At 38.8% G+C, this 27,024-nt stretch overlaps 1 protein-coding gene and 1 pseudogene across 4 annotated transcripts in view; one reads left to right on the plus strand and one right to left on the minus strand.

Moving 5' to 3' along the window:
* Nucleotides 1-351: 351 nt before the first annotated feature.
* map4k5 (mitogen-activated protein kinase kinase kinase kinase 5) overlaps nt 352-27,024 on the minus strand; it is a 42,258-nt gene continuing 15,585 nt past the window's right edge. Inside the window, exons 9-33 of one of the 3 annotated variants that reach the window (XM_039656233.2) lie at nt 26,914-26,986; nt 20,348-20,479; nt 20,062-20,124; nt 19,841-19,922; nt 18,452-18,571; nt 17,225-17,303; nt 11,896-11,954; nt 10,960-11,027; nt 10,334-10,378; nt 10,098-10,140; nt 9,777-9,993; nt 8,983-9,068; nt 8,840-8,881; nt 8,624-8,708; nt 7,948-8,027; nt 7,792-7,852; nt 7,247-7,361; nt 6,340-6,398; nt 6,152-6,255; nt 5,867-6,044; nt 5,692-5,760; nt 5,486-5,578; nt 5,306-5,376; nt 3,016-3,071; nt 352-1,284 (exon numbers count right to left, since the gene is read on the minus strand). In XM_039656233.2, the coding sequence (XP_039512167.2) occupies nt 1,197-1,284; nt 3,016-3,071; nt 5,306-5,376; nt 5,486-5,578; nt 5,692-5,760; nt 5,867-6,044; nt 6,152-6,255; nt 6,340-6,398; nt 7,247-7,361; nt 7,792-7,852; nt 7,948-8,027; nt 8,624-8,708; nt 8,840-8,881; nt 8,983-9,068; nt 9,777-9,993; nt 10,098-10,140; nt 10,334-10,378; nt 10,960-11,027; nt 11,896-11,954; nt 17,225-17,303; nt 18,452-18,571; nt 19,841-19,922; nt 20,062-20,124; nt 20,348-20,479; nt 26,914-26,986 (2,168 nt within the window). In that variant the 3' untranslated portion in view covers nt 352-1,196. Of the gene's footprint in view, nt 1,285-3,015; nt 3,072-5,305; nt 5,377-5,485; nt 5,579-5,691; nt 5,761-5,866; nt 6,045-6,151; nt 6,256-6,339; nt 6,399-7,246; nt 7,365-7,791; nt 7,853-7,947; nt 8,028-8,623; nt 8,709-8,839; nt 8,882-8,982; nt 9,069-9,776; nt 9,994-10,097; nt 10,141-10,333; nt 10,379-10,959; nt 11,028-11,895; nt 11,955-17,224; nt 17,304-18,451; nt 18,572-19,840; nt 19,923-20,061; nt 20,125-20,347; nt 20,480-26,913; nt 26,987-27,024 lie in introns of all 3 variants that reach the window. The other 2 variants (XM_039656232.2, XM_039656234.2) reach the window with 2 other exon arrangements.
* LOC120481166 (uncharacterized) lies at nt 13,501-15,699 on the plus strand (annotated as a pseudogene). The gene is made up of 2 exons (XR_005623273.2): nt 13,501-13,677; nt 14,379-15,699. The product of XR_005623273.2 is annotated as an uncharacterized LOC120481166 (transcript).

Genomic DNA, 27,024 nt, shown 5'->3' on the forward strand with positions numbered 1-27,024 from the left:
CTTGAGCATGAGCAAATATTATTATTATTTTATTTTAACTTTTTTTTTTCAAATACCGTCTCGCACACCCATATCCGCAAGAGATTTTTTTGTTATTAAGGTGTAAGAACAAACAACTCCCTTTGTTGATCACACACTACACTGTAAACTTGTAAAAAGTACTTCTGGGTATATCAGTGTACTTGAATTAATAAGACAACAAAAATAGAATCCCCTGCCCATTACAAACAATAATCAGCCCACACATTACGTTTTTTTCCAAGTGAGCATGCCAAAACATGTTGGTTTCAAGAGGCTATTTGTGTGGATATTTATTTTAAATGACTTTCACAAATAATAAAACACATCCCAAAGTGTTAACAACTGCCTTTTTATTACAAAAGCTGCATACATAAAACTAAAGCAACGGAAACACTTGAGATATCACAGTAACCTCGCATCTCCCATGTTTTGTCATTTTTTAAATATAAAAAGATCATGTACAAAAGTGCTTACATGGTGCAAGTATTGAATTAAAGTTACTTTTAAAAGAGATAACTGATATTTTAAAATATTACTCAGCTGGAGAAAATAAAAGAGCTAAAAAACAAAAACAAGAATAAAATGACCTGCAGCAGAAAAATATTCACTCAGTAACATGAGGGCGAGATGCTTCACTCACACGACTCCGCTGAATAAATAACACTCACTCACTCTCCCAAAACTCTCCCCATTAGCTGGCATGAAAACCTGATATTTTAAATCCACATTAACACAAAACCTCCGAAGTTAGTTACGTTTAATAAAACCATTCCTTTATATGGCACTTTTTGAGCAGCAATGCTCTTTGCTCAATGGTCTAATCTTCGCAGCTTTAATGTTTTTGAATACGTTTAGAATGATTACATTTAATAGGGTTAAAAAAAGAAGAGCATTGAATACAGAGCACTATTCCTTGCAGTTCTGGCGATTTCTTGCTTGATTTGCACAAATCTAACTGTCTGCGGTAGAACTGCATGATATTTGATTTTGAATGCCTGAAGTGTTGAGAAGTCGGGGGGTTTCTGCCGGTGGGCGGAGTATGGTATAAGGCTGCAGTGAGATTTAGCACTAAACACAGTCTGCTCATCAGCTCAGCTGTGGTTGTCCAGCATCTGTGCCGTTCCTGCAACGGCTCCAGGTGCAGCGTGCCTGAATGGCTGAAGGAGGAGGAGGAGCTAATAACTGTTCTCATGTCCAGCCAGGATGTAGAGGTTACTGTAAGCGGTAGGGTTATCCGTAGGCCGGCTCTCCAAAACAACAACCCTAAAATGCACAGAAGCCCACAAATATTAACACACATACACTTGTCAGAAGCAACACGTATCATATACAGGAGATGACTGTAAAAGGGTGGAAGAAAGCCATGATTATGCGAATGTAGAGGGGTTGCGTGAGGATGGTGGTGTCCTCAGCAGCAGCGGGCGACAGATGAAATTACAGCACACAGACACCAGCCTGGCACTACCAGTGTAAATAAAATATGGAGATCTCAGAGGGAGAGTGAAAGAGAGAGACAGAATGTGCTAAAGAGGGTCTTGGGGTGGTATGAGGCCATTGTGTATGTGGTGTCAATTAGGGATGCAACAATACAGTTAGCCCACGGTTCAATAGAGATCTCGGTTTTTAATCACGGTTTTTGGTTCGGTTCAGTTCTCATGGCTTGGCACATCAGAGTGTTTTTTGTTAGTCTATGCTTAGGCATCAGAAACAGTAAGAGGTTATGGAGAAAAATTACTTTTAATGCAATACTCTTTCTATACTTAAAAGCAAAAAAATCTCCGTCCTTATCTCAGCGACAGAAAAAGTCGTATCGAACGGTTCCATATTATACTGAGAATTGTGGCATCCCTAGTGTCAATGTATGTGACAAGTTTCTCTGACACAAAAACACACAGCACACAAGTAAAGCAAGGAATATGCATCAAAAAGTGGTTTCAGAAGTCAATATAATGCTTCTTTTATTTTCCTACTAATGTGTTCAGTTATATTGTTTTTTAAATGCAAGAAGTGCCTACTCTACTGTTTTTTTGTGTTATTTTTTGCTGAGGCAACTTGCCTATAGTCAAAGGACGACAGAAAAAAATGGTAATTTGTTTTTTTAACGCATTACAACTGAAATTGCATGTGTTAACGTTGACAGCACTAATACAGTGGTATGGAAATGTTTGGGCACCCCTGTAAAATTTCATGATTTTCTTTCATAAATCATTGGTTGTCTGGATAAGAAATTTCAATTAAATATATCATATAGGAGACAAACACAGTGATATTTGAGAAGTGAAATAAAGTTTATATGATTTATGGAAAGTGTGCAACAATTATTTATTTATGCACATGCCTAATTTTGTTTAAATAATTCTTGTACACTTTCTATAAATCATATAAACTTTATTTAATTTCTCAAATATCACTGTGTTTGTCTCCTATATGATAAACAAACTTTTTCATACCACTGTATATATATATATATATATATATATATATATATAGGTTACTGTAAGCGGTAGGGTTATCTGTAGGCCGGCTCTCCAAAACATATATATATGTATATATATTTATATAAATATATATATATATATATAAATTCCTCATTCTTTTGTGGAACAAGTAAAAATGTTGACAAGAGACTTCTGGCTCAGAACAAAGTCTCCTTATTGAACCTGGGCGTTGAAATTGACAGACCTTACTTAACCCCGTACGTAACACAAAGCTCATGTCCCCCCCCCCCCCCCCCCGGCCCCCCAATAAACCCAGGGCTTCCCTCACTATAGAAACAAATCCAGCCGGTACACCGTGATCTCCCTGTTGGCTTTTTTCCTCCACATGTCTCTATTTCTGTCCACTGTGTGCAGGGAAAATAAAAGACTACATGCAGAGTTTCTGGGAAGAAGTGAGAGTGGAGAGTAATGTTTCCATGAGACAAAAAGAATTAGAGGGAAAACGGTGATGATGTAAGGCAAGAGAGAGACAGAAATGATTTGATCTGGTTCCAACCTGTCTGATCCCAGGAGTCTGAAAACTCTGCTTGGGTCTGAAATCTCCTGTGTCACCTGCAAACGAGAGGAAATATTCTTTAATCAACAACTGTAGTACACCTGCTGAGATGGCCCAGCAATGCCTCTATTTTAACCCTGTTGTACAATTATGCATATCAAAACAAAACACAAAGAGAAATAATTAAAGAATTAGAACAGTAATTAGAGATGTGTCATAAAAGGTATAAACAATCATATAACAATGAACTAGTTATAATAATGATTGTGTTTAAACACGTTTCCAGCTCTGTTTCTTTCTAGAGGTAGGAAGGTAGGTGATCTTTGTCACAATACAATGTGGACCAGACTAAAAAACAACCAACTACTCCTTTTTTCCCACTGGACAAGTCGCACCGTGGCAAAATTGCATTGTTGGAAGAAAAAAATAGATAAAGTTGCATTTTATTACTTATTACATTCAGAAATAATGTAAAATACCAATGCATAACATAGCTTTAAGTAGTGTTCATATAAAAAAAAATATTTATTATAAATGCCAAGCCTAAATGAATTCCTGATAGGAAAGTAACAGAGACATAACTGTACAGTGGACACACCTCTACCGGCAGTTCGAGAACTCCGCTGTAAACGTTCTCCTCTAGCTCAGGCCTTCATGTTCACAATCCGCTCATTTGGTCTTTTTTATTTCATTAAGCGTTGTTTCACCTTTTCAGTAGTTTTGCACCAATTTTTCGCTTACACATCAAATTTGTAGCCTGGAAAAACCCAGACAACTTCCGGCGAATTTAGATTTGATCTTAAAGTTAGTCTGGCAAAGAGCTCATTCAAGCCCTATTTCCAATCCGTCAAAATCGAGGAACCAATCAGAAGAGCGTTTTGGGCGGGCTTTACACGATGACGACAGCGCTGGGATTTTGAAGCAGATTTTGTAGCTTACATTAAAAAGATGGATGCCGCCGTCGAACATCACTCGCTCGAATCAGCTATCGCATCTGTTTTAAGCGATTTGAACGTTTGTTTCCTTTTTGTTAAAAACCGAGCAAACAACACTTTTCTCCGCCGCTCTGCATACGTCATCTCCTTCATCGCTCTGATTGGTTTTAGGTGCATCCGCGACGTCCGTTGGTGACGCACCGCTGGAAATGATTTGTCAATGACGCTTTGCCAGACCATTATTCAGTTACAACTGAGAATGCTTTGGTTTTAACCAGGCTACCAAATTTGCGTTCTGCTGCACGGTTTGCAGTTTTCATTTGCATATGGTAGAACAATCAGTTTAAACTGAACTGTGTAACTTTTGTAACTGTGTAGTCTTTTGTTGACAGCATTTTAGTGTTATGATGAGGAGGCTGCAATGTCAGATTACCAATGCTACAACTGATTTGTTTGCTACAACTACTCCCATCTGAAAAACTTAAAACAATGGCTGAAAATATCACACGTGGCATGTTCCAAAACTACAATGAGTGGCAAAGCAGGTGCACAACCTGGCAGGCTCTAAAGCTCACCCTACACACACACACACTAACACAATCTTTTGAGGGGTGTAGGTGCTGAGCGCTTTTCAGTGGAGTCAGAGAGGAGAAAAACAGCTGAATAATTTAATCTATTACTCTCTGGCCAGCTGGAGCTTTCTGATTGTACATGAATTTTACATCATCCATCACACCATGTCATCTGTGTCCTACACACACTCACACACTATCATATGTCATAAAGACAGTGCTTCACCTCCAGAAGACCTTTGGTCTTTTATTGTTACACGCTATAGAGCCATGAAACTTGAAACATCATCTCACACACAATACAAATACATTTACGTGCGCACACACACACACACACACACACACACACACACACACACACACACACACACAGATATTAAAGAGCTTGTGATCAAACAGAGCAAGCAACATTAATATCATGGGTTTGAATGCATGAACAGATAAAATAAATACATACTAATCATGCAATGTAACTTGCTTTGGATAATAGCATCTGCTAAATGCATAAATTGTTCATTTAATTAAGTTTTATTTTATAAACATACCAATCAAACGTTTGGGGTCAGCAAGTTATTGTTGAAAGAAGTCTATTTTTTATAACCAAGGCTGCATTTATTTGGCAAAAAAAGAAAATACAGTGAATAGATTTAAAAAAAAAAATAGAAATCATGTTTGATCAAGTTTGATCAATGTAATGCCATCCTTGCCAGTCTTTTGTTTTAATCCCCAAACTTGTGAACAGCTCCCTGAAACCCAACAGTCTTGTCTTGTGTGTTTGTTTACCTCATTTGATTTAAAGTTCTTCCCCTGCATCCCATGTTTCCAAAAGGCCAGAACACTGTCCTGGAGACACACTGGCACAAACACACACACATATAGAAGGTTACGGACACATCAAACGCATACTAAATATCAGTCTAAAAGGATATCACAGCTGAATGAAAGCAGAGGCGAATCTCTCACCTACGGAGTCCACGCAGAAATCAAAGCTCAGCTCAGATGCCAGCTTCTTATTAGACTTCAGCTTTCCCTGCAAGTTCACTATTTTTACGTTCTCTAAACACGCACAGGAACAGAAGAAAGACAACATTAGAAATCTTATATAGCTAATGTATTTGCTACATTTTTGAAAAAAGGTTCATCGACGTGTGCTCAAAGTTGTCACTTACTGTCCAGGCACACGAGTACGGTGTCTCTCTCTAACTGTGTCACATGGATTGTATCAACCTGGTTGCCACCTACACCCAGATAAATACACATCACTCATTTGCTTACTAGGCCCATTTGATAGTTCTCATCAGCAAGGTATAGGAACTGGGCAAATTGTGTGCGTGTAAGCTATACCTGAGCCGATCTCAGTGAACCAGGACGAGCAGGAATTGAGGTTGATGGTCTGGAAGCGAACCAGCTGTCCGGGCTCTATGCCCTGACTGACCGCCACACACACCAGAGGATACTCTTGCTCAGGGACCACCAGCATCTCAAACACACGCAGCGGACTGGGCAACGGGAAATCAAAATGCTGAGAGAGAGAGAGAGAGAGAAAGAGAGAGAGCTTCTTTATATAATATGCCATCTTTTTTTTCTTTGTTCAGTCTTGAATTAATACACCTTTCCTTCTTGTCTAACCTTAATAAGCATGAATCTCTGCATGGGTTCGTACCACTGCAGTAAAACAATCCCTGACTGCAAAGCTCCGCAGAGATACTTGTGACCCGTGTACGGATTCCGCACTGACAGAGAGAAAGAGAGCAGGAGGTCAGACTCAATCTAAGTGTGTTTGGGGTGTGTACTAGAGTGCATGTTTAAAGCTTTACCGATGCAACACTTGTGGCATCCCTTGGTGTCGGGGATCTTGGTGGTGAGAGCAAATCTCCTGTAGAGCAGACACAAGTGTTGTTATTGTTAAATATATGTATTTAAAATAATTTTCCGTAATTAAATAAAGCTGAAATAAAATATAAATATTATATGGAAAAAAGTCTTAGACATGTTGCCTTAGAAATATGAAGTGAAATATGATAAGGTTCAAGTGCTAAAATTGAAAACAGAAATGAAATAAATTAAGCTAAATATACTCTTAAAACAAAAACTAATAAAACTTTATTATCTTTATTTTAATCTATAAATATATACTATACTGCATACATAGAAAAATGAATAATAAATAAAAATATAATAAAATTATAATTGTATAAGTCTATATATAAGATTCCATTTGTTAACATTAGTTAACTGCAATAAATTTAGCATGAACTAACAATGATAAATGCTTCTAAAGCATTAAGTAATCTTAATTTCAATTTTTACTAATACATTTTTAAAATCAAAAGTTCTATCTGTTAATACAGTTTAATGGACCTAAGCTTAAATGAACAGCTGGCAACTAACACTGAACTACCACAAACAAGTACTATAACAAATGTATTGCTAATTGTTAGTAAATGTCTGTTAATACATTAACTAAAATGACCTTATTGTAAATTTTACCCAATTATTTGATAAATATTTTTTAATCTAAATATCCTATTTTTCACTTAAATATTTGAATACATAAAACACAAAGCACGTTTTGCTTCTTGGGTTTAAAGTTAAAAACTAGTTTTATAACACTTTATTTAAACCTAATGGCTAACAACAGTCACAGTGGCTTTATGTTATATTGCTAATAAATTGTGGCAAATATGCTGTGAAGTGTTGTGCAGAAACTGTGTGTGTGTGTACCTGGGCAGTATTCTGTCAGGGAATCTGTGGGTCTGTAATTGAGCGGCCAGTCCAGGTTTCCTAAGCTGTTCAAACAGCCCAATCAAATTATGGGTATACAACTGAAACGTCTTCCCTTTGAACGAGAGATAACACACATCAAACACGTGCAATACACAGGGTACGACTACACACAGGATACGAAATAATAATTCAACATTTGTGCTTATGAGAATGGAAATAATGCCCCACAGAAATGAATAGTCATTACTCCCAGCACATAGAAAAGTTGAGCTGTAGTTACGCAAGTTGAACCAAAATCAGAGTAAGAATGAGACTAGAAAGATGATGTGATATTAGCTGTGTGAGCGTGTGCCATAGAAGACAGAGGTTTGACTTTTTACCTTCTGATTATGGTGATTTAGGCATTAGAGGAGCCAGCAAAGCAGTAAAATCAGCCGTGAACACGGAGAGAGACAGAAAGACAGACAGGGATCATACAGGTACTGCAGAGAATCTCAGTAACAGAAAGACAGAAGAGCTGCGCCCACATCACTCTCACTCACCTGACAATGACATCAGATTATTATTGATTATGTACAGCCATGTGCATCTCCGTGGAAACAACTGAAACACATCCACATAGCAGTTTATGAGTTCATGGACCTGCTGGTCTTTTTGGGGAAGATGGTAAAGGTGAGTCGCAAGAGTTTAGACAGTACCTGCTCCATGGTGGCTTCATGAAGCTCGTTCAGGTTCAGAGTGTAGATACCGTCTTCAGTGCCAAATATCAGATACTGGTCTAAAATAAACAACCAAACAAAATGAGTAATGTTTACAGCCTGAATTTTTTTCATTTTTATCGGTATCCGCTAATATTGTATTATAAACTGTAATTCTTTAATTCAGTATCAAATGGATCAAAAGTGACAGCTGTTTATTTGAACTTTCTGAAAAACATAAAACCACAGTTTCTACAAAAATATTAATGGCCTGAAGTAATGCTAAAAAATTCAGACTTTAGCATCACAGGAATAAATTACATTAGAAAACAGTTACTTTAAATATTTCATAATTTCGCTTTTACAGTGTTTGTATAAATAAACTCAGCCTTGCTGAACATAAGAGCCTTCTTTCAAAACATTCTACAATTTACATTAATTATAATAATTATATATTACACAACACTATCCTTTAAACTTAATTTTAAAAAAGTACTAATTTTAATTCATCAACACTGTAAATTTAAAAAAAAGTTACCAAATCTCAAAATCAATATAATTTTTATACTGTACATTATAATGTTGTGATGCCTAAATTCCCTTGTCGCATTTAAAACTGATTAACTTATATACAAAATATATATCAGATGTAGTGTAAGCTATATCAGGAGTTTACCTTTGGTATCTGGGTGAATCCATGAAGTGGCACAGTTAATTTTAAGAGGACAACCATCAAAAACCTTTGAGAAACAGGCTCCCATCTGCAGACACACAGACAGGTTATATGTGAGATTGTAGCAGTTATAAAACACAGAATTCAAATAAAGGACTGAGCAAATAGCTCTTGTATATATTAGGATTTAATCAGCAAGTTATCTGTGATGTCACTCACCAGGACTTTGGGAGTGGGTGGTAAGCCGTTAATTGCAGGTTTCTGTAAAAAGGAACAGAAAAAAAGAGTAGAGAAGCCACATTGTCTTCTTGCGTCACACTACTCTCAACAGGACACACACCCACAAAGACTCACACACTTACTGGGAAATCTTTTCTCTCTTTCCTTAGGGGACGACCAGGAGGTGATTTTGACACATCTCCGTTTACACTTCCGTCTGAATCTTCCTCTACAAAGAGTGAGAGAGAAATTTGAAAGGTTTAATCATTTATTACAACTCTCTGGAATATGTCATTCTGATTGGTCAACTTCAGTTATCAAATATTGTTGAGTACTGAAAAGGTATACTTCAGCAAGCAAACTGTCTCCTTTGTTTTTGTTCTCACATAAAATAATCAAATCAATATTTCATGTCCATTTATATATTAACATATAAGTCCACGATAAACAAGGGATTCTGATCCTACTGTTGATTTATTGTTCAATAATATGCAACTGAAAGTACATTACCATTCAAAAGATTTTCTTTGTAATTGTTTGCAAAAAATTGATTTAAAAAAAAAAACATTAAAAGTAATTTATAATGTTACAAAAGATAAATGCTTTTTATTTTTTTATTTTAAACTTTCTATTAAAAAAAATGCATCACATTTCCACAAAAATATCAAGCAGCACAACTGCTTTTAAAATTACTAATAATAGTAAGAAATGTTTCTTGAGCACCAAATCAGCATATATTAGTATGATTTCTGAAGGATCATGTGACACTGAAGACTGGAGAAATGATGCTAAAAATTTGCCAACACAGGAATAAATTACATTTGAAATTATATTAAAATAGAAAACACATCTATATAGTCTCCAACACACCTATATAAGAGTAGCACACAAACAGCAGCCCGGCGTAAACATGATTGTATGTGAGGTGAGGTCTTACCGTGGTCTGCTGTGTGTGAGAGAAGTCCTGGGCTGCTGATGCTCACAGACATGTAGTCTGAGTTGGTGTGTTCTGTGTTACTTCCTCTCTCAGGTGTGCTTTGTCTGCGAGCCACTGGTCCCGGCCCGTTATCAGACCCAGGGAACCTCCGTACTGTCTGGCAGCCTTCGATCAAAGCAAACTCGTCAGACACACTGCACGACCGGGCCTGAGAGGGCTGATGGGAAAGAGAATTGCAAAAACAAATGGGAATTTAAAAAAAAAAACATGCCAACAAATATAAATATAGCCATGTACACTTATACACAAACTCATAATTACCTTAGGAGGCAGAGGTGGCGGCACTCCCTGTTTAAGAGTCGAACTGAGAGGGGGAGATGAAACACAGAGAGTGACTTGTTGCTCTTTGTTTGTGATTGAATATTCATTATTTGTATTTTCCCATATTTTTCAATACTAGTTTAACAGAATACGTTGCTTTATAAACCCAAGTGAGCAAGCCCAAGAAGAAAATAAACTCTAAGTCAATGTTTAATGATTAAAGGTGCCACACTTACAGATCAACGTCCTCAAAAGCATCTTCTAATGGAGCCAAATGCCCTCTTCAGAGACAGACAGAGAGAGAAAGAAACAGACACATAGAAAGCGCTATTAGTTCCAGGGAGAGATGAATCTGCAATTTTTGTGTGGTGTAATCAGGGCACAAAATTAAACTTTTGCCACACCTGCCAATGGTGGATGGAAATTGAAAATTTGGTCGCCAATGGAAAAACGTTCATTTTCATTAATTATCTTTACCACGAAAAGCCCATTTTTATCTCATTTGGGCTTTTGGCGAGTGTTAATTTTAAGCCCTGAATGGAAGTTTCTATGGATCCGTTAAATACAGCTACACAAACCAATTCATTACCGTATAAACAACTCCTCCTCAACGCTCTTCAGAAGACTCCTTCAGCAGAGGAGTGCACAAAGGGATAGAGGAAAGGAAAACGGGGAAAAGAAAGAAAACAACAGGACAGTGAAAGTAGAGGGAATGCAGGCAGAGCTCATGTGAGAAGAAGCTGAAAGAAGGAAGTGCGTACAGAGATGACGCCGACGCCATTGGGAAGGCACTTTCATGCAGACGGCAGTAACAGGAATCGAATCGGTTCATAAAGTCATTCAGAGGACTTTTAATAGTTACCTGGAGGTGATGGGGCCCTCAGTAAATGGGCTCCAGGGGGAGGAGAAATCATTGTCTTTAGTGACATCCTGGGGGGAAAAAAGAAACAGACATGTTTGATAGAGAACATTTAAATACATGTCAGTCAGGTTTCATTGGACACCTGCCTTGTGCAAATAATCTACTCATACAGACTTCCGCATGGAACATGTTTGGTTTCAAGCGTATCAAAAAACGATAATATAAGTTTACTAAAGTGCAGGATTATTTTGGAGTGTCTGTATGTATGTATATATAGTTCATGTACACATTTAAATATATGGACCATTTTAAGATGTAAACAACATTGGTCCAGAAGCACTTCCTGTTTCAGTTTTTTAACACTACATTAAAAGCTGGGATAAAATACAACCAACAGAACATATAAAACTGAATCAAAAAGTTAAACAAATATCTTTAAGATGTTTTCTTTACATGTGAAATAAAGAAAACGGTTACAAACTGAAACAGGAAGCGTTTCTGGACCAGTGTTGTTTACATCTTGCAAAATGGTCTATACACACACACACACCACTATTATTAAAAGTTTGGGGTCGGTTTTTATTGGTTTTGAAAAAGGTCTCTTTTTTTCCAGGAATAAAAATAACAGTATATATTTGAAATAAAAATATTCTCTTTTGATCAATTAAATGCATTCTAGCCGAATAATAGTATTAAGTTCTTTCACTTAAAAAATTAAAACAAAATATCTTATTGAGCCAAACTTTCAAACAGTAGTGTGTATTAAAGGGGTGGTATAATGACATGCCTTTATGTTATGTACTGTACTGCATGTGAAAAGTGGGATGAGACAGATTGAGCGGACTCAACTTCAGACTAAAGCTAGAAAAGTGAAATCATAATTAACCACCCCTTTAATATTAGTGATGTGTGGACAATCTGTGATATTTCTCTCACCATCTCGGCACTCGCTTCAGTCTCTTTTCTTAGGGGTGGCTCAAACTGAAGCTTATCAACTGAAATACAGAGACAAGAGAAAAATCTTTAATGCATACTAGTGTATTTATTTACCCAGTCCCAGCATGCCACTGAGATGTAAAATCTCACCATAACTTATCTGCACTCATCTTTAACATTCTTTTCTATTGCAATGCTTTGCACAAGAGTTGCTTCACAAGGTTTGAGTTGAAGCCCTCACATGTAGTACCATATCTCCACCACAGGGGGGCTCAAGGCTTGCAGTTCTATCTGAAGTAAGCAGCTAAAACTCTCTTCAAGAATAGAGTAAGACCAAGAGAAGGCACTTATGATTGTGGTCTGTGGTCTCACGTTCACAAATAAAGGTTAAACACATGTCGACTTCTGAGCAAGGACATGGTAGACTGGTAACCTGGGTTCCCCCATACTGCCTTGGCGCGGCGTGATTTTATTCACAGTCCGTAACACCATGGACTAAATTTTCACCTCATCTACGGAACCAATCACAGAACGGGGAGGGAGCAGCAAGACGATGAAGACGTCTATGCGACACACTGAAGCAGTTTGTTTATACCTATAGATCCAAAATGGCAGCAGACGCGAAGTTACCTTTCGATGCAGCCTTACGCCCGTTTCACACTGCAAGCGAGAGCAGCACTTGAGCGAGAGTATTCACACTGGAATCGTTTGTACAGTGTCACAGCAGCGGCTAAATAGCTACATATATTAGCGAGCAATTCTTTACAAAGACAACTATACATTTGTTTTTAGAGGTTGGTCATTTATATCACTGATAGTCTTGAAAGTTTGTAATGGGGAGGTGTACAACATTCTCATATAATATTAATGTTAAACAACAAAACAACTTTATTAGTTTCTGTCATACTTTCGATATGTTTACAAGACTGCAACTCTGCGGATAAAAAACAAAACACACAAATAAACCACACACGCGGGTTTGATTTGGGTTGTGCTATCCTATGTAGCTGTCCGCGTGTTACATAAACTAAAAGAACCTTTATATATAATATTTTCTGGGTAGTTTACTTCGTTTTTTTTTTTAAATAAAATACACATCTTTCACCCAAACTGAATGATTAAAAACAAGTTTTTACAGGGTAGCCTAAAACTACTATAAATATTTTTGAGTCTTCATTTTCTTTTATTTGCCTGCTCAAGTTCTTGTTTAAACTCACTAGACATGCTTATTCTGTTCATTTTAGGCACTTTTTGTGTGAAATCATATTTATTTTTGTCCATCAAAAGTGTGCTTTAACTTTAATTTAGCGTGAGCAGTGCAGCAAAAACAGATTCGATGCCGAAACCCCCGCCTCACTGCTGCTCAAGCGCTGCTCCTGCTCCCAGTGTGAATGCACTCATTGATTAACATGCAGGGGGAAAAAATATGCGCCGCTCACGCATGTGGTGTGAAACGTCAGGTACACGCCATCGCGTACACATAAATCTCGGGCTGCGTCCGAAATCGCGTACTATGTGAGTAGGTACTACATTTAAAAAAGAACGTACTTCGCGACCGTTAAAAAAGTACGTTCTATATAGTATGAATACGGGTAGTATGAATGAATTCCGGACGTACTACATGCGACATATTGGAAATGTCACGTGTCATGCGCTGTCATAACAGCGCGGAAATTTAAAGAGCCCACCTTCGCGCTGTTTTGCTTTGTTTTCATCTGCGTTTTTCAAGCTGGTCGTAGATCATGCCTTCATCGAGAGCTTTTGCGGATTTTCTCAAATAACGTAAGTAGCATTTATTTACCTACCTATTTATACATATGTATGTGTGTACCTGTTCCCTCTATTGATTCATTCATTGATGGTAATAATAGCACAAGCGGTGTGCCTGCTTGTCTGTGTGTGTGTATACATCATACAAGCTTGATAAAAACTATAATTCTAGAACAAAATTTAAGATGTCAATTTACATCTGAAGTCAAATATATATATATATATATATATATATATATAAAATGAATGTTATATTTTATGGCAATAGGTTTTTTTCATTGCCATTACAGTGAAATAACTAAACACAAATATGCCTGTTTAACAAGCCTGTTAAAATTATAATTCATTTAAACCACCACATCTGAAGTCAAATATAATGTTTTATATATATATATATATATATATATATATATATATATATATAAATACACACACACACACACACATTTGACTTCAGATTTAAAGTGACATCTTACATTTTCGTCAAGAATTAGTTTTTATAAAGCTTTTATATGATCATATAAGTATATATATACACACACACACACACACACACACACACACACACACACACACACACAGACATATTCAAATACATCATGCATAAGAAATGGGATCTAATACATTTATATTTATAAATAAGCAAACACAGGAAACAAGTGTCTTGTTGATTCAAATTGTATTTTATATTAAAACTATATAAATGTTTACAGATTGTGAGCCCTACAACCTACTGCCACGTGAATGCTGCTGTGCCAATCCTTCGGCCGGGGTGGAGGAGCGGACCGGGGTGGAGGTCAGCTCCATCTTCAAAGTACAGCCGAAGAATTGGCACAGCAGCCTCCCGACTTTCACGGCAGTCCATCCAGTCCCTGATTGCTGTAGTGAAAGCAGATTGCGACCATGGGTGGGAAAAGGACGTCGAGGTGCTGGTGTTCCTTTACTGGCTGGCCCATGCAGCATCATACCGGGTAGTGTCACTCGTCTATGACATCCCGTAGTCTGCTGTGCACGACATTATGCACAGAATGAGCAAGGCAGTCATCGGCACTTTGAGACAGGTTATCGCTTTCCCCAGTGCAGATGACCAGGAGGCAGTGGGAGCAGGTTTTACCCAGCTGGCAGGGTCTCCAGCTGTCAGTGTAGTAGCTGGTGCAATAGATGGCTGTCACATCCGCATCAAACCACTAGCAAGTGACGTCCAGTGCTACTTCAACCAGAAAGCTGCTTCATTATTTTCAGCTGCAGGCCATCACTGACCACAAGGGGAAGTTCCTCGACATTTTTGTTGGGTATCTTGGGTCGGTGCACGATGCTCGGGTGCTGAAGAACAGCCCTGTGTGCACTGGCCGCCTGTTTCCATCTGCAGGATAGTGCATCCTTGGAGATGGTGGGTATCCTTGCCTCGTCTTGTAAACATGCCTTGAAAAAAACAAAACATATTGAATAATTTTAGTGATGTCCTCCAAATGAGATTGCTATTATCAAAGTCCCTTTAGATCTTTTTAGAAACCTGTGAAAGTTACCTTACTAAAGCTGCTAAAGTTCATTGTCTTTCCTCATGGTGACACCATAATAAAAATGTTTTAATACTTTTCCTTTTGGTAGTGCTTTAAGCTCTATTATACTACTTTATGCCAAAGTTATGTGATTTTGTTTTAAGCTTTGTATTCTGCATCCATTTAAAAGTTAATACACAAAAATAAAGCAAATAAATGTTAAAGGTGTCTGAAGTGTGTGGCTATTTCTCTACAGTGCAGCATTCATAGTCAGACAATATATTTTTCAGATATAACTGTAATTTGCTTGTAAAACATAATTTGTTAAATCATTGCATGACAGAATTCTCATTTTGGGGTGAACTATTAAAATAATAATTAAAAAAAAGAATGGTAACACTTTACTTGAAGGGGTGTGCATAAGACTGACATGACACATATCATTAATGTGAAGGAGGGTATATGACAACTGTCATTAAGTGTCATTCGCTCAATTATTAATTTTTTTATGCAAAATTGCAAATATGACATTGTTTGAGTGAGACACACTGTTATGATGTAGGCCTATTGGTTTATGTCAAGTTGTCATGACAAAGACATCTCAAACTGTCATATTCGCATTAAAAATACCATAATTGAGCAAATAACATTTAGTGACAGCTGTTATACATGCATAAAACCACCTTAATATTAATGACATGCGTCATGACATGATTATAAAGGTGTCATTATGTCATGCTTATGAATCCTAAATATTCTTAATCTTATCATTTTGCCCCTCCAAAATCAACACAGGATTTAACATGTGATGAACTATGATCAGTCTATGTTACATTGACAAGTTGAGGTACACTTGTTAACAGTAGTTTGCTATGCAGGCAACAAATATTTCATAATAACAACACCGGTAAAGGAGAAATAAAATAAAATTTAATTTAATTCATTAATTTTTGAACAAGGGCAATGCAAAATATACATTAACCTTAAAAAGGAGAGATGCATTTGCAGGTTGTAGCACTTAAGTGCTAATTTCCACCTGATTTTCCAAATCGTTTTAAAATAAAAATAAATAAAAGTTGTGTATCTCATTCAACTGCGAAACAAAGAAAACAAAGTTATCTAACGTTAGCTGACATGCATTAATTTAGCTCGTTCAGTTCGGTAATAATGGCAAAGACAAAAGTGTCATTTTGCAGCCAAATCAGAAAATTGCACCCGCGATTTACATTATTTAAACGTTTAACAAGTCAATCGTTTACTTATATGATGTTAAACAAACACAATTTCACCACAAATAAACAAAAAGTGTTTAATATAGTACTTACACTTGAAAACTCCATATACAGTGGAAAACTCCCGCGTCTCCGGTTTCCGGCATTTTCAAATATAACGACAACTCCTCCTCTCCCGTGGCATCATGGGATAGTAAAGTGTCCATCGTATGCGCACTTCAGAATCTCGCCGGAAGTAGTAGGCCATCCGGGTACTTCTCGCCTACTGTTTTTCGAATTCTATGAATTCGGACATACTACTCTGCTCGCGTACTGTTTTTCGCATACTATATAGTATGGAAGTACGCGATTTCGGACGCAGCCTCGGACCCATCATCTTCTTCCTCGTCTAATTTCTATCGCTCTACATATGTCATCCGGTATAATTGAACCGATAGGCTATGAGCTACATACAGCTACATACATTTGATAGACATTCGTAAACCACACCTCAAATACGAGAAAATGAACATGTGGTTCCCAGGCGTTAGTCAGGCTAGTAGACTGTAATAAATATTGTGTCCATAACCCACATTCTAAACATAAAAGAAAACAGCATTTTTCTAGAATCTATAATTCTATTTAGGACATCCTCAGAGGGAGGTAAGTTTATCTTTATCTAAGGACAATAACAACTTTTGATCTTATAGGACGATGACAATATTATAAAATAAAAAATGTAAGATTTCTGTGTACAAAAGTTCTGTTATAAACTGGAATTGGTTGGAGGTCTAAGGATGATCTAAGGATGAAACCCATCATCATCATGATTGACAAACTCTTACGTACAGTTGATCTGTGACTGGGTTCTTTCAGCACGAGAGCTCCTGTTGTGGGACGAGCGGATGGTGTGGCGCTCTGCAAGCGGCTGCGAACCAGAGAAAGAAACGTGGTAAAAATATTTTTACCACACACAATTGCTTGCACACATTTACCATTTAAAGTCATGCGCACACACACTCATACACATATTTACGCACAAACTCTCACACACCAACATACATTTTCAGACATAGGGTGGATTGCACCAATAAGGATAAAATTCCGTTTAAATCTAATCAAGGATTTGTTGAACTGGGTTTTATTTTAAATCCAGTTGTGTTGCACAACTTAATTTTAAACGCAAATTAACAAATTAGGGATTAGAATTCGACCCTGGGATTAAAACCTCCATTTACGATTAACATGATGGATTCACCATTGTAAATGAACAGCAACAATGTTAAGACTCCATTTCCTCCTTTTATTGACCAGTAGAAACTCTCTCTCTGACATAAGTAGCTTTTGCAAATAAAGGAAATAAACTAGTAAAATGTCAGCTGTCTGTATAAACTGCTATGCAGAGACAGTTAGAATAAAGGGTTGATCAAGTAGGTAGTGAAAACATTGCGGCAGTGCGTATAGATTTCATAAGTTTAGAAATATATAGTATCAATTATTGGAGTAATATGGCAGCATCATTTATGAAAAAACAACCAAGATAAGAAAAAAAAACAAAGGCGAAAGGCGAAGCTTGAATGAACGGGTATGTCCCTCTTTGGCTAATGTACCTTCAAGATGGAGGGTCAACATGGCGACCGACATTAGAACCCCTCACCCGTATGTATTTTCAATGGCATATTATACACTCACAAGAATACTTTATTACTTGAACGAAGTAAATCTACATTAATGAGCACCTATATTTTTGAAAGAACACACACAAAAAAACCCAAACAAACAAACAAACAAACAAAAAAAAAACATAAAACAATGCAGTTCATGACCCCTTTAAAGTTATGGAGCAACAGGATTAAAGTTAATCTATCTTAAATATAAATTGAATCCAGGATCAAAATAATGGTTTAAATGTAAACCTGCTTATTTTTAAAGAAGGTTTAAAGTTTGGTGCAACAGAATTATTAGATAAACCTTGATTTAATCTAGATTTAAGCTTAATCCTTATTGGTGCAACCCATCTAGAGAAACTAACTCGCCATCTTTCTCTCTCATAGACGCACAAGTCATGTGTTTTACCTCCAAGTCATCCTCATCTCCTTGGATGAAGTGAGACTGATGATTATCCGGGTTGTTCATTTTATCGAGTAGCTCTAAAGCTAACCGTCGAGTCAACCCTGGCTGAGCCACAAATAAGTGCTGCACACAAACACACAGACAACGTAGTGAGTGGCTGCTTGTGATTTGACCTCTGTAATATTCATGTACGCTAATAATTCTATTTCAAATAAATGCTGTTCTTCTAAACTTTCTATTCATCAAAGAATCCAGAAAAAAAATCAGTTTTCACAAAATATATTAAAGGGTTAGTTCACCCAAAAATGAAAATTCTGTCAGTATTTACTCGCCCTCATGTTGTTTCAACCCCGTAAGACCTTCGTTCATCTTCGGAACACAAATTAAGATATTTAAGATATTAAGATCGCTCCTGCATACAGTCCATAGGCTTCTTGAGGGACTGGCTCTTGCTGTCCCCGAAAAGTCATTAAAGACATCATTAAAATAGTCCAAGTGACTACAGGGGCTCAATCTTAAGTTTATCAAACGACGAGAACACTTTTGTGCGCAAAAAAACAACAAAAATAACGACTTTATTTCAACTATTCACTTCCTTCTCCATGAGCCTGTAAGTCAGTTAACGTAGTGTGATGGCGTAGAAGCTACGTCACACGTAGGCTCACTATTGGCCGACGCTGGTCATGTGTGTGTGATGCGTGTGACGTACAATAACAGAAGCTTACGCTATTAAACTAGTAACCTGACTCGCGCAGAGGGAGAAATAAACGAATAGTTGAAATAAAGTCGTTATTTTTGTTGTTTTTTTGCGCACAAAAGTGTTCTCGTCGTTTGATAAACTTAAGATTGAGCCCCTGTAGTCACTTGGACTATTTTAACGATGTCTTTAATGACTTTTCGAGGACAGCAAGAGCCAGTCCCTCAAGAAGCCTATGGACTGTATGCAGGAGCGATCTTAATATCTTAAATATCTTAATTTGTGTTCCGAAGATGAACGAAGGTCTTACGGGGTTGGAACAACATGAGGGTGAGTAAATACTGACAGAATTTTCATTTTTGGGTGAACTAACCCTTTAAGCAGTACAACTATTTTCAACATTGATAATAACAAGAAATGTTTCTTGAACACCAAATCAGCATATTAGAATGATTTCTGAAGGATCATGTGACACTGAAGACTGAAAATTCAGTTTTGAATTCACAGGACAAATGCTAAATGTATTAAAATTAAAAACTGTTATTTTGTAGTAATGTTTCATTGTATTTTCAATCAAATGAATAGAGCTTTGTTAAGCATAAGAGATTTTTTAAGATATAGAGGTCAGTGGACAATTCTCTATATGACATGTGACAGAGTTTATTGCTGTGTGGAGATTCAGAAGAAATCTTTACCGAAAGCAGCTTCTCAGCTGATGGTCTCTTCTTCGGATTTTTAGTGAGAGAAATTTTAACAAAATTATGGAAGGCTGTAGACCTGTGGAAAAGCAAGACAGAAACGTAAAGAGATGATTTATGATTTGAATGGTAAAAGTCACCATTCAGAATGCAAACTCTGTTTTCCTGTATTGTTTAAATACGCAAACATGAACATAAAACAGGCCAGAGAGACTCACCATTTGGTCTTGTCCTTTAATTTGGGTGGCTGGAAGTTGCTTTTAGACATCAGAAATAAAGCCCTGCACATACACACAAAAAAGTGAGATAAAAAGAGATCAAACAAAGATAATAAATTGCATAATAATGTGAGGATGTGGTGGTAGTTTAATGGTTAATTATCTTGGCTCTAAACATAGAAGATTTTTTGTGGATAATTAAGTTATTGAGATTCCCAGAGCAAATGCCTTGGTTAAAAAGATGTCTGCACATTGGCAAAAAGTGTGTGTGTCTGTGTGTGTATACCTCATTGGATGGAGGTCAAACATGGGTGGCTGTAGTTCTGCCAGTTCTATGGAAGTGATTCCAACAGCCCAGATATCACACAGATGATTATAACCCCCATTCTTCTCCACTGCTGCCACCTCTGGAGCCATCCTACACACACACACACACACAGAGCAGATAAGACATTACAGGTGCAGGAAGCTATTTTTGAATAACTTTGTAGTAAAGTGGATTGGGCCGACCAACAAAACACTAGTAGCCAATCAGGTGTAAGGGACGTATGTGAGAGAGCTCAGTGCACAAGACAGACATTAGCAGAACAACAAAGTACAAAAGGCCAGGGGAATATAACTTTAAAAAGAATGACTACGATCAGGTAAGAGATAGTTTTATGATGTTGCTTTATTTCTCCTCAATATGCGAGTAACATTGGTTTTGCAGTTTCACAGAACTAAGAAATGCTTTCTTTTGCTCTCTTTGACACTCGTGTGTCACCTTCGCTTGTTTGTTCATTTTGCATTATTATTATTATAAGCCTGGAATGTCTATACTACCTCCACAGCCCGTTTCAACCATCAGCCCCCAAAATGTGTCAGAAAAATGAGAACTACTAATATACGTTTTTTTTTTTTTGGTTCCTCTTTTAGTGATCACTATGACCCCTTAATCTCGTCACATTTGTGATATATTAGTAAGCCTACTTGGATTATCGTGTTTGTAGGGAGCTGTTCATGAAAACAGTGTTTGTTTTATGGGATGGAAGGGATGACTTTCGCCATCAAAGGAGCTAAATAACAATTAGACATCCGGCCTGAATTATCTTAGTAGCACAAATTGCTTTCACTTATTGATGACATCGTACCCTCGGACAGCAGCCACAGCAGATTCCACCATAGTTGTTGTTGCCTGTGTTGCATAGCATGTACGGGAATGTGGGTACAGAGGCATCAAGATAGGAGTGTTTTCCTTTTGGGTTTTTTGGGTGTATTTTATTTATTTATTTTTTTATTTTATTTAAGAAATTAATATTTTTATTCTGCAAGGAAACATTGAACGGTTTAAACTGTTTTGTTGATAATAAATAAGAAATGTTTCTTAAACAAATCGGCATACTGGCCTGACGAGCCCCGCGAGTCTCAGTCCTCTACTGGTTGCCTAGTAATGTTTGTGAGTGACAGCAGCGTAACGCGGCAGCCGCTGACTTCACCAACCTTGTTGGTTCTGTAGAGCAGGGTTATTCACCATCCCAGTGGTTGAGGACACGCTGGCTTCTCATCTCTCCCCGTCGTCAGGAGAAGTGACTCGGCTCATCTCCCACCCGCTACGGTCTGGGGAGCCCGTGGTCGCCCGTTCCCCCGCCAGCGGCCCCATAAGCGCCTCGAGCTGAAGCGGTCTAACAAACCCTTCGCTAAGGCCTCCTCGAAACGTTCCTGACCCTTAGGTCAGGAAAAAGGAGAGCTTCTCTCGATCCACAAGGTTGGGTCAGACCGCGCATGCGTTTCTGCCCACCTACCACTCGCTCTCCTTTTCTAACCCGGCCACTTTCGCCACCCTGCGTGTCCCGAAGTGCAGCCATCCCTCAACAGTATCCAAACCGTCTAGAGCAGGAGGAAGGAGACACGCTCAGCTTTCTCCCCTCCCTCTCGACTCACCCAATTCCTTTCACTCGCGCAGGAGACACTTTTGTTTTCTCTCAGAAGCAGATGGACTCGTTGGTCTTAGCCAATCGGGCAATGGTGCTCCCCTCTACGTGTCAGGACGTCAACTGCCTTCCTTCACGATGGATCGCTCCCCCCCACGAGAGCCAACACATCACCCCATTCGGGTATGTCCGCCGCCTTGCACCACTCCACCTCCTCTCTCTCAGTTCTTTCCAGTTTGGGAGCGTCTACCAGGGGTTTCGCCCCTGGGTCCTCCGCACAATTGGACTCGGCTACAAACTTCAGTTCTGTCGCCCGCCCCCCTGCTTCAACGGAGTCTGCCCAACTGTAGTCGACAGCGCCTCAAAGGCTTCTGTTCTACAGCAGGAAATTTTCTCCCTTTTACTCAAAGGAGCCATAGAGGAGATTCCTCTGGAGGAGATCGAGCAGGGCCTCTTCAGTCGTTACTTCCTAGTCCCCAAAAGGGCGGAGGTCTGCGTCCAATACTGGACCTGCGCCGACTGAATTTTTGTCTCTACAAGGGGAAATTCAAGATGTTGACGCTCAAAGCTATCATCTCTCAAATTCAAGCAGGGGTCTGGTTTGTGACTATAGACCTGAAGGATCCATATTTTCATATTCAGGTAGTGCAACGACACAGGTGGTTTCTCAGGTTCTCCTTCGGGGAAAAGGCATACCAGTACAAGGTCCTCCCCTTTGGTCTTGCCCTAGCTCCACAAACTTTCACGAAGTGTATGGATGCTGCTCTGGCCCCTTGAGGCTCAAGGGCATCCGAATACTCAATTACCTGGACGATTGGCTCCTTTTAGCCAACTCCAAGGAATTAGTGATTCACCACAGGGACCTTGTCCCTCGTCACATTCAGTCTCTTGGCCTGAGGTTGAACACGGAGAAGAGTGTTCTTGCCCTAGCTCTAAGAGCAGTCTTCCTAGGGGTGCGCTTGGATTCGGTTCTGATGCAGGCCCGGTTGGCTCCTGCCCCAATTTCCAACCTTCTGACATGTTTGGCCCGTTTTTCACACGGTCATCATGTTTCTGTGGGCACTTGTCGCAGGCTGCTGGGCCCCATGGCCGCAGCATTCCCGGTGCTTCCCCTTGGGTTACTCCACATGAGGCCGTTCCTTTGGTGGATGAAACTCTCAGGTGCACGGTCCACAGGACCGGCTTTTCGCCTATTGAAGGTGTCGCGCAGCTGCCTCCTCGCAGTCTCAATTTGGCGGGACCCTCTTTTCCTTCAGAAAGAGGTCAGCATAGGTGCAGTTTTCCGTCGCCAAATTATCACGACAAATGCTTCTCTAACCAGATGGGGTGCGGTTTGAGGGCAGACCAGCAAATGGTGTTTGGACTGGAGAGACTCTTGTTTGACACATAAACAGCTTGGAGCTGAGAGCTGTTTCCCTGGCCCTTCTTCACTTTCTTCCCTTTCTCAGAGGGCATCACGTCATTGTCAGAACAGACAATATGGCAGTGGTGTAGGGGTGTGCGATATGACGATTTTTAATCGTGGACGATTAAAATGTCTCCACGATCTGCTTTTGAAGAAATATCGTAGTATCGCGTTACAGTGCATTCTATCAGTTCAGTTCTGGCGCCGTCTCAACTGTACAACGCGACGTAGCCTACACATCACAGGTTAATGAATAGGTACGGGACACTGCAATTCACAAAAGTTATTATTATTTGCATAAGCCTTGCCGGTTAATATTTAATTCACGCGCTGATGTGCTGTTCTAACGTGCACTTTCCTGACCGCATACTCCCGACGCTCACAGGAACTAGAAGCCTGTCAAACAGCGCCAGAATACTGGACTAAGTTATCTTTCGAGTCTTACTATGCTAATACTGTTAAATACACACAATGTTTACATAAACACGCTATGTCTAAAGTGAAAGCAAACATTTGAGAGAATATCTGGTGTAATATGCGTCTATATTAAACGCGTCACGTGCTGGTCTAAAAGCGACAGGAATCGCTTGTCCTTAAAGGGATAGTTCACAAAAAAAAAAAATAATAATAATAATCTGTCATTATTTACTCACTGTAATGTTGTTCCAAACCTGTATTAATTTCTTTCTTGTGCTGAACACAAAAGACGATTTTTTTTTAATGTGGGTAACCAAACAGTTGCTGGTCCCCATTAACTTCCAGGAGAGAACCTATAAAAAAACTATAGGGGGACCAGCAACTGTTCGGTTACCCACACATTATTCAAAATAACTTTCATTTTCAACAGAAGAAAGAAACTTATTCGGGTTTAAAACATCTTGAGAGACTAAATTAAGACCATTTTCATTTTTGAGGGAACTATCCCTTTAGTGTTAATAAAACAAAAAAAAAAACACAAGGAGAAAATCACTCACTGACTGAGAACTTTAATAGTAGCTTTAATAAGAATCAATAATTTATTCAGTGAAGTCTATGTAGTGTTTTAATTTCATATTTGTTAATTTAATTACTTTCTTCAATGCTACTGCTAAATACACCTATACTGTATCTGAAAAAATAAAGCACTATTTATTTAATTAGAATATTAATCTGTGTAATGTTTATCGTGTCTTATTTTTTTAATAACAAAGAAAATAATGACAAAGATTTTTATCTTCGCCACTGGCCTAAATGTATGCCTTTCTTTTTTCTTTTGTTACCTAAGGCTTTGTTTTAAACATAGGGACATTAGTTTGGCTGTAATGAACAGCCACTTGCAAAATATTAAAACCAACTTGAAAAAGAATCGTGATAAAAAATCGTGATCGTGATTTTCCTAAAAAAATCGTGATATGATATTTTTGCCATATCGCCCACCCCTACAGTGGTGTCTCATATAAATCGGCAAGGGGGCTCGCGGTCGCACACCCTGGACAGCCATGCGCGCTGCCTTCTCCTTTGGTCTCAGATTTTCTGTAGAGGCAGAAACTCAGGTCGGGGGAATGGGCGTTTAACCGTCAGACAGTAGCTCTAATTTGGGAAGTGTTCGGAGAGGCCAGGAGTCGACCCAGTGCCCTCTTTGGTTCTCCTTGAGCCCCACAGCACCTCTGGGGATAGATGCATTCGCCCACCCTTGGCTGAGACGGAGACTTTATGCTTTCCCGCCGGTCAAGCTTATCCAGGCAGTTCTTTCCAGGGTGAGAGAGAGCGGAGTTCATCTCCTCCTGGTAGCCCCATTCTGGCCCTCCCAGCTGTGGTTTTCAGAGCTGATTCCCCTCTTGGAACTCCCCCCTTGGGAGATTCCGGTCAGGGAGGATCTGTTGTTCCAACTTCAGGGCAGGATATGGCATCCTCATCCCGAGATTTGGAAGCTGTACATGTGCCAAATCAGAGGCCGTTAGCTTTGGACTTTGGTTTTCCTGCTGAGGTCCATAAACCTTTAGAGGAAATGATTTTATCGATATCAATGCCACTAACGATTCTGCTTATCGATCCGATTCTTTAACGATTCTCTTATCGATTCCTGATAGCACTGTGTGGGAAAAAGTAGTCATATGCTTTTTCAGGGGGGAAAACAAGTGGTTTTATTTGTTTTAAACCTTACACTTGACTAAGCAAACTGTTTGACTAAGCAACTTTTTATGTTATTTATGTAATAAATGGAACCTTATTGAAAAGTGTTACAATAAGTTATTCACCGATTATAAGTCCCGTGAGTTCGGTGTTGGAAGATCAGTTCAGTTGTTTTAACCATTCATTAAAACGAATCGGTTCAAATGAGTCATAAGTTCGCAAATTGAACGTGTCATCATCGGACGTGTGCGTGTTGTGTGATTATCCCGGCGGTTGGGACATCTCACAAGATGTGTGTCAAAGAAAACATTTCATCACTGGATTGTTTTTTTTTTTTCATTTTTTTGAAGTGTGGTTTATGTCAGCTGAATGTGCAGAACGCTTTTAAGAGAAGATAATAAGGCAACGTAGGCCTATTTTAGCACAATTCACGGCCAGCTGTGATTCTGGAAAAACAAATCTCCGAATGCTCCACATGAAACTTTAGTCTCCTAACCTTAGCATCGTGTCGATTATTTTGATTAATATGTGCGAGGGAGGGAGAGAGAGAGAGAGCAAGACAGCGCTTAGTTTTGAGACGGTGAAGCCTGAGAGTGCGCGCGCACGTTCGGGGCACTCTCTCTCTCTCTCTCTCTCTCTCTCTCTCCCTGCTCGTTCAGTTTAACATGCGCGCTGTCACAAGCGCAGCGGTTCATCACTGCAGAGAGAGACAGTTTTACTCACCGATCAAATAAGGCTTTGGCGGTACAAAAATTCGCTTGGGACAGTTGTGAAAAAATACAACAGGGACAGTTGTGAGTTCACGGACTGTAGCCTACATACAATGGTTGAGTCAGAGCAGGAGCATCGATAAGAGGAATCGTTAACGTCGAGGGCATACAATATCGATGGATCGTAAAACTTAGAACCGGTTCTCGAGTGAAACCGGTTCTCGATTCCCATCCCTACCTCTTTTTATCTGTTTTTTCATTAGGAAAAGACACAGAGTTGCAAAACAATTCCATTCATTGAAACTTGAAGAGCTACATTCTTGTCTTGTAAGCTGTAACTCCAAGTGCTATCCTCGTCCATCCGCCTGTGCTGGCACAAGTTGCCCACCCCAGATTCCAAGAAATCCCAAGGGAGCCATTCTATCCTAAATGAGGCATTTATTGCTACGTTTCATAGTCTTTTGGAAGGCTTTCAAAGTTTTATGATTTCACAGTCTGAACTGTATCTAAATACGCTCTGCTGTTCTTATGGTAAATTTCCATTTTCCATTTTGGATTATGAGACTCTACCCATGTTTTCAGCACTGTTGAAAATACAAGGCCGTAGATGTTTAATATGATGCCGTATCATTTTTTAATATCCTTTCCAGACTTTTTAAATGTACTTTCAAATGTAGCTTCATCACAAATCACAGACAGATGGAATGGGGCTTACCAGTAAGGCGTCCCAATAAAGGATTTCCTTTTTGCCATGGTGGCTGTTATTTTAGCGGCGACACCAAAGTCCGCTGCAAAAAGGGGAGAACTTTGTTTAGTCAAACACACA

The sequence above is a fragment of the Pimephales promelas genome, chromosome 11 (assembly GCF_988280905.1).
Source record: "Pimephales promelas chromosome 11, fPimPro1.hap1.1, whole genome shotgun sequence".
NCBI classification, from domain to species: domain Eukaryota; kingdom Metazoa; phylum Chordata; class Actinopteri; order Cypriniformes; family Leuciscidae; genus Pimephales; species Pimephales promelas.